General features: G+C 26.7%; 1 protein-coding gene across 4 annotated transcripts in view; it reads right to left on the bottom strand.

The window, feature by feature from the left end:
* LOC106680315 (uncharacterized) overlaps positions 1 to 7,786 on the bottom strand; it is a 38,281-nt gene that overhangs the window by 7,273 nt on the left and 23,222 nt on the right. For 2 of the 4 annotated variants that reach the window (XM_014419904.3, XM_014419906.3), the window contains exons 2-4: positions 4,498 to 4,568; positions 3,277 to 3,348; positions 1,526 to 1,594 (exon numbers count right to left, since the gene is read on the bottom strand). In XM_014419904.3, the coding sequence (XP_014275390.1) occupies positions 1,526 to 1,594; positions 3,277 to 3,348; positions 4,498 to 4,568 (212 nt within the window). Of the gene's footprint in view, positions 1 to 1,525; positions 1,595 to 3,276; positions 3,349 to 4,497; positions 4,569 to 5,464; positions 5,492 to 7,028; positions 7,048 to 7,786 lie in introns of those variants that run through there. The other 2 variants (XM_014419905.1, XM_067049519.1) reach the window with 2 other exon arrangements.

Here is a 7,786-nt window from a genome sequence, read left to right as displayed (position 1 = left end):
CATTTGACCGGTATTATTGGTGTTTTAAACATCAGAACTATTCCTATAAATAATCGAGAACTCTAGAACTCTCAAGGATACTACTAGAACTAAAAAAAAATTTGAAATATTTCGAGAATGGGGGGCCAACTTCACAGAGGTGCGCTTCAAAGGCAAATGTTCTCTCCCAGATCCCCATTCAGTTGACTGGACTTCCTTTCCTGGGCATATTACGAATGAAAAAAAAAAGTGAAGGAAAATTGCAGTAATAGAAACAAAGGAGAATAACATTAGTTGATTAAAACGTTTTGTTGTAGACTGTAGATTCCCGGTAGGAGTGGCTTTGCAATGTAAATCGATTCATCGTGTTGAGGCGAGGATTTACTATCGGGTACTTTATTGGAATAATTAATAAGCGAAGGAAATTGAAGGTAATCCAGAATATGATAAATAAAATTCTTCATGTTTGGCTTACAATTATTGTAATATAATCACAATATATTACTTATTACACTAAATTAAGGACGAGATAACCGGTCCAATAGTCTTATTTTGTTTTTACTATATCATGTTCTTTCCCTACCACATAACTATTATTATAAATTCTAGATAAAATTCTTAATAAATAACAGAACATCTGTTAACCGTTCTTCGGATATACCTGTATATTTGACTAAAGCAATGACGACGTGATAATAAATAGAAAAGTTCAAGAAAGAAAAGTACTCATGTATAATCCATAAATCATGGAAAAATACTTGCAGATAGATTTTTCATTATAAAATTCTATAAATATCGAAAAAAGATAGAAAATAAAAGTTGGTTCCTATAATTTTGCAGTAATTTAGTTATTTAATTTAATGATTATATATGCGGAGGTTTCTACAGGAAGTCATATAAAGTCAGGTTTACAACATGTCAGGTTAGTTGAAACAATATGTTGAATAAAAAACGATTTAACACTAGGTTTGTTCTATTTTTACTAAACCGCTTCCTTGCCTTACCACATAATTATTCCTTATATAATAAAGCTACTTAATATTTATGAAGATATTTATTATACAGTCGCCTAAGCTGTATCTCTTAACTCCAAAGAATTAACAATATAATTATTAAGATTTCGTATTGCACAAGAAAATTTTAAGAAGTTATATTAATCGTCTTTAAAGCGTTAAAACAAATCGCTGATTTTCTTCAATAGTGAGGCTAATTATAAGGGCTTATTATAGTGAGGAGGGGAGGGGGGTACGCGAGCTTCCTTCCTACAGGCAAACTCATTTTAGATCTACTATACTCATTTTTTTTTTTTTTTTATAAAAATTTGGTTACCTCGTTTTTCTCTGTAGTTTTCAAATAGATATTATATTGTACTCTAATACATCATGGAATATCACAACCAAAGAGTGATTTAATTAATATTGTAGATAGTCAATATGGTACAGGGGGTGAAAAACAAAACCGAGACAGATCCACATTATGAATCTTTATAAAAATGAATACAAGGAAAAAGAACAAATAAAAAACTAGGAAAAATGTACAGAAAAACCTTGAGCTATCTTCTTCCAACACAATCAAAAGTGTCGGGCTGTCTGTTGTTGCTTTAATAGTTGTCGATCTGAAACATATGTAAATGAAGTTTTTAGTTTAATTTAACTGAAACAAACACCAAAAGATGTTAGTTAATAAACACTGAATGCTTATGTTAATAAACCCTGAACTGAGGAAAAGTAGATCCTTAGATGGGAGGATTAGGTTAAGACTGATTAGTAGATTTGGGTCATTGGGTCAGGAGAGGTGCCACTGGATAGATGTATGTAAAGAACTATTGGTGTTATCGGCATCAAACCTTCGGGTTCCCTAAGCCTTTACTGTTCTGGTGAAAAATTATTTGTTCTGTTCTATTTTATTTTAAGTTGTTTTTTATTAACAAAACCAATTTTCTCCTTATTCTTTCAAAATATTAAGAAGAACATGGATAGTTTTATAAGTATCTGGAAATAAATGATTTCTTACTAAGTATAAATCCATTAAATTAATTGTCATGTGTTACCTTCTTAAGTGTTCTTATATTAATTACTTTATTATTAATTTTCTATTATATTTTACACTTTTCTATATCCCCACTCATTTGGTATATTTTGTTTCTTAATCACTTACACACATTGTATCCCATTATTTTATACTTTTTTTTTTATTTTATTAATATCTGTTCTCTCCCTATTATGTATATTACCATTTATTGTTCACCTAATTTAAATACTTTTTACTATGTTTACTTTAAAAATTATTTTCGTTATTGTGGCATAACTGCCATCCCCACTCCTCCCAATACAAACCGTCACTCTGTCTTTGACTGCCGTCAAAACAGGTATGCATTCTGTCTCATCATTTGATTTGTATTTTTTTTTCTTTTTTCATCTCTTTATTTGTACTTTCTTTAATATTTCTTCTCTTATCTATCTGTTACTATTACTCTTTTTATTTACTATTTACAACTTTTAATTTTTCTTATTATATCTTACTTTTCATTTTATACCCCTGTTATTTTCCACTTATGTTTTTTCTTTTTTCCCTTTTGTAACTATAGTGTTTGTATCTTTTTTAGCCCTGACGAAGCCCTGCAACATGGGGCGAAACGTTGGCTCAATAAAATAGTATAATTATTTACTATTTGAGTTTTTTTTTACCATATTCCATTTATTAAATTAATTATTTTATATCCTTTCCGAAATCTTGTAAAATATTATTATCCACTTATTTTGGTAACCATTTCATAAATTCTAGAAACTTCATCTGATATTTAGATTTGTCATAGTGTAATCTGATCATATTCATAATTTGATGACCACATACAAGATTTAAGGCAGGACTTGTCTACAAAAATATAAAGATACTCAAGTTCATCAGAATTTTTACCAGAATTAACACAAAAATTAGATGTATAAATATGTAAATATCCCTTAAAACTCTCGGTATGGAAGGGGGTTAGGTCAGATTTTTCTGTCTTTCCTCAGAAGTAAGTGAGACCTTTAGTTGGTTTTTAGTATTAGATCTATTGCTTCACCTGTGGTGGGGATTATTTGTTTCTATTTCAAGAAGCGACAATTGACTTCTAACTTTGAAAGATTTTTTTTTTGTCCATAAATAAAACAAGCCAATCTTTTCTTAGTGACTTTTATTTATTTATTTATTTTTTTAAACACATAATTATTACTTTTTTATGTGAATATAATATTTTAAATTAGTTGTAAGTTAATTTAACAAAAATATTAAAAACAATAAACATTTTTCTTTTACCTTGTATTCTCAGTAGAAATTTCTGATGAGTTATGAGGGACAACAGTTGAGGTACAATTTTCACAAGATTTTCTGAAAAAATATTTTGTTAGTATCTATAGAATAGAACTGAAATTGTAAATTTATTGAATTCATTTTTACTATTTTTAATGTGACAATTTATTAACATAAAATCTCAAGATTATTTTGGTCCAGTTTCTGTGGATTTTAGTATCTTAATCTATCTGCTCTATACCTGATGGCTTGGTTCAAATTTTGGTTAGTTTAATAAGATTTAAGGGGAAAATAATGAATGGTTATAATTAATATTATATTAATTATACATTAATCAATTCACAGAATACAATTTTGTAGTTTTAACAGATTGTAGGAGTGCATTGTTATCACTAAATAATAATATAAACAAAAATATCAGTAATATTCAAATGAAAATAATAAAAAAAAACTGTTAACAAGCAATAAAAGGAAATAAACATATAATATTTAAGTGAACTTAGGGATTCTAGATAACGAGGCAGTTTATAAATTAGCCGCCAACAATATCGGGAGAACATCCCTGGGCAGTTATATATTTAATATAAAAATATATTTTCTCACAACAATTGAAAACTGGTTCTCATAAGCAAACACAGGGAAACACATCATAAAAACTTTTATTGGACTAAGATGGAATCATGGAATTTACAATAACTAATTGCACAAAATAGGCATAACTGAAACTTTTCAATGCAAAAATTGTAACAGTAACGAAACCCTTTAATGTATTATAATTGAATGTTCAAAGATCTAGAGACAATTCAAAATGTTATTTATGATAGTATATTAAAAATAACAGACTATGCGAAAAAAATATTACAGACATAAATATTTGAAATCTATTAAAAAAAAAATATATATATATACAACAGAAATAGTTAAGATGTAGTATATTAGTAAATCACATATATTTAACCTAATAGATAATTGCAGTAACTAATTGTGGAACATCAGATAGGTCATAATAATGATTTTAAATTTTACACTTAAGCATTAATAATGTTTTAGTTAATGATTTTAATCATGAGATTTTAAGACTTATTTAAATATAAAACTAATCTCAGTATACTGATAATTAGACTTCAAGGTACCAGTAATTTAGTAATATTTAATTTACTGAAGATATAGAGAATAGAAAAATAATAATATTATAAGCAGGTTAGAAAAAATAAAATGGGTACATACTCGATCTGTTGGTTGTTTGGAAAACCATTGAGTCCATCAAAAGTTAGGAGGAAGCTGAGAAGTATCAGCGTCTGAAATAAGTTTACATTTATTTCAAACAATAAAAATCATAAATATAGAGAGAAATTCTTTATTTGGTCATGTTGGCCAAATACATTGGGTTTCTATAACACACAGCATACCCATCAATCCATGACTGGATATGTATACATTACAATATATTAACAATGATAAAAAAAACGAATTTTTTTTCCTATCCTTTTCGTTTTGAAACTATAGTCATCTATAAACTCAATATAATATATTTCAAATATATATTTCTTTAAACAATTTTATCTTATATATATTTGTTGTCCTCATTCTTCTTCTCGCACACAGCCATGTTACAATTTACCTATTCATTCAATATGCTATTCTCCATATTGCACCCTCTCATACCTCCCCTCGCCAGTGATCCGCACATTTGATCAAACACACGTTTGATACATGATACAAATTAAAATAAATTATTAATAAATAGCAATAGAAATAAATTAACAATAAAATAGTCACAGAAATAGAACAGGTTAAAAACAAAGCAAATAAATAAGTTAAAAAAACTAATGAATTTAAAAAACATATAAATGAATAAATAAGTTAAAACAGGAATAAATAGGTCGAAAAGTTAAAAAAAAATTTTTATATTATTAAGATTCAGCGACTAGAAGATTTTTATATTATCTACTTGGGTGTAGAGAAATTATATTCCTATGTAAATTTCCTTTATTTACTACTCCTTAATTAAATTATGGTTTGGTCCCATCTTCAGGTTCACTAACATTGTATTTTTTAAATTTACGTATATTACATAACATCTCTCCCTACTAGGTCTAATGTGTATTGTTTATTCGTAAACCAATATAGTCTAATATTTCTTTAAATTTATAATAAAAATATTTAATCATTTTAAAAATAAGGATAATCCTACATCTAGCTCCATGGTCACAGTCCTGTAAAATATACCTTTTGAATTTATTTAAAACATTTTGATAAAAATGTTACATCAAATGCATCCTGGAGTAAAATTAAGGAATCAAAGAAACGGAAAATTTTAAATTCTTATTTTTTAAAAAAATTTGTGGTTATAAATTATATTTCTCATTTGTTTCATATGACTTTTGTTATTTGGTTTATGCCATTATATACATTTGTTTTTATTATGTTCATGTATCTTTGTTGATTATTTCCAAATATTAAAAAAAATTGTAAACATGTTTAATATCGCCTAAATGCTTTGTTTAGGAGATATTCACACCTAAAGATTTTCATTGTTATGAATTATTTACATTATATGAAATAAATAAAACCTATTTATTTGTTCTAACTACTTTATTAATTAAATGTGAACATTAAGATTCATATTAAATGTTGTTCATAGTGAAGGCATGTATGTCTGCAAAGGCTTTGTTTAGGAGATGGATTAGATAGAATACTAATATGTGAATATCTCCTAAATAAAGTGTTTGGGGATATACCTTCAGAGGAAATTTTTTTCTTGTTTTGAGGTCCTTAATTCATATTTTCAGTTTGGCCACTTAACTCTGAAACACCCTGTACAATAAAGTTTAGATTTCAAAGAATTTTTTTATAGACTTTGAAATATTGACTGAGAACTGAGAAGTGCTTCTTATTTACAGATTGTATTGTTATATTATATTTTATTTATATATCTATTATTATTTTTTATATTTATTGGCCTTTTTTCTTATTATCATTGTTCTGATTATTACTTTTAGCTTAATGTATCTATTTTTTTGTATGCATATATTAGAGTGCTATTTTGAATTTTAATGGAATATAATTGTGAACGGTCATATTGGGTTTTTATGTATATATGGGTTTTATATATATTTTTTTATACTACATTTAAAATGTTTATTATTTTTTATACTTTTGACTATAATTCTCTTTTATGTTTGATGAAAAAAAAGTCATGTTCAGGTAAGAGAAAAAAATTGTAAAATTAAAATGTATACAAATACATGAAATGAAATAGCCTTTTATTTATGCAATAAATTGAAATCATACAAAATACAATATAAACATTTAAAGAAGATGGAGAGAAAAAAAAAATGAATAAATTTATACATATATAAAGAATGATAAAAAGCTAGAAAAAACAAAACAATAAACAATAAAAACGAAATCATATATAATTTTAGCATATAATTAAAAAATGTTTAAACTGTAATTATTTGTATTAATAGGTTCCAAAACAAATTGTTCTTTACTAATGTTAAGTATGAGACAACCAAACACAGTTGGGTAGCACAAAACTTTTAATAAAGTGTTTTTTCTCTTTATATATATTTATGTACATGTTAATTCAGTTTGGATTGCTTTTAAATTAATAATTATCTCTTTTAAAGTACAAAGTAGAATTGAATAGAATATAAAATAAATATTAGTCTGTGAATAGATCTCTTAAGAACAATGACGCTCCATTGAAAAAAAAGATGTCTAACCATAAACAACACATAAAAATAACTCACCATACATACAAATGAAATTCACCAAAAAAAATTTAATTTAAAAATTATATAAATATGGTGTTATACCATTGTCTGCAGGCTAATACAAAACTGTACCTAAGACCACTGAACAAGAATTAACTGACTGATCTTATCGGTAGCATTTGTTTGACAAGGTCATATATAGTGCAATCTATATATAGGTCATGTAGGGCAATCTTCCTGGATTCCTTCTAAGTATTTTCTGACATAAGGCTAGCGGAACCTCCTTTATGAGAATACTTCCTAGTTTTCTCTGTCTATTGTACTAGCTGAATTCTAATTTTACCTACAGGAACAAGGAAAAATCTTCTTGCCTTTATGCACCATTATAACCAGCAACTTGAAATGATGTTTCATTATAAATTTTGAGAGTATATGTATAATTCTAAAGTATTTGACCAAATGCATGAAGTGTTTCTAGAAACAGATGTTAAGTGGACTAATAATGGATCAAATGAGCTGAAATAACTACACAAAACTATGGCATAATAATACGGACCGATTAATCAATACTCATGCTTAAAGAACTTACAAAATACAGACGTATGTGAGTGCGACGGACAAACTCCACAAATTTTTCAATATTATATGACTATTACATAAATAACAACAGAAGTTATAGTTAGCTAAAATCGTCTGTAAAGTAGGGGGACTCATAGCCTCTACATGAAAAAATATTGTTTAGTGAATACAAGAAACAATTTAAAAAATTCACTGACAGCGTAGACCTACAATAC

Source organism: Halyomorpha halys, unplaced genomic scaffold, assembly GCF_000696795.3.
Source record: "Halyomorpha halys isolate HHAL.00 unplaced genomic scaffold, Hhal_1.1 Scaffold253.1, whole genome shotgun sequence".
NCBI classification, from domain to species: Eukaryota; Metazoa; Arthropoda; class Insecta; order Hemiptera; family Pentatomidae; genus Halyomorpha; species Halyomorpha halys.
The sequence above is the reverse complement of the archived record's forward strand: the minus strand, read 5'-3'. Positions and strand labels throughout refer to the sequence as shown.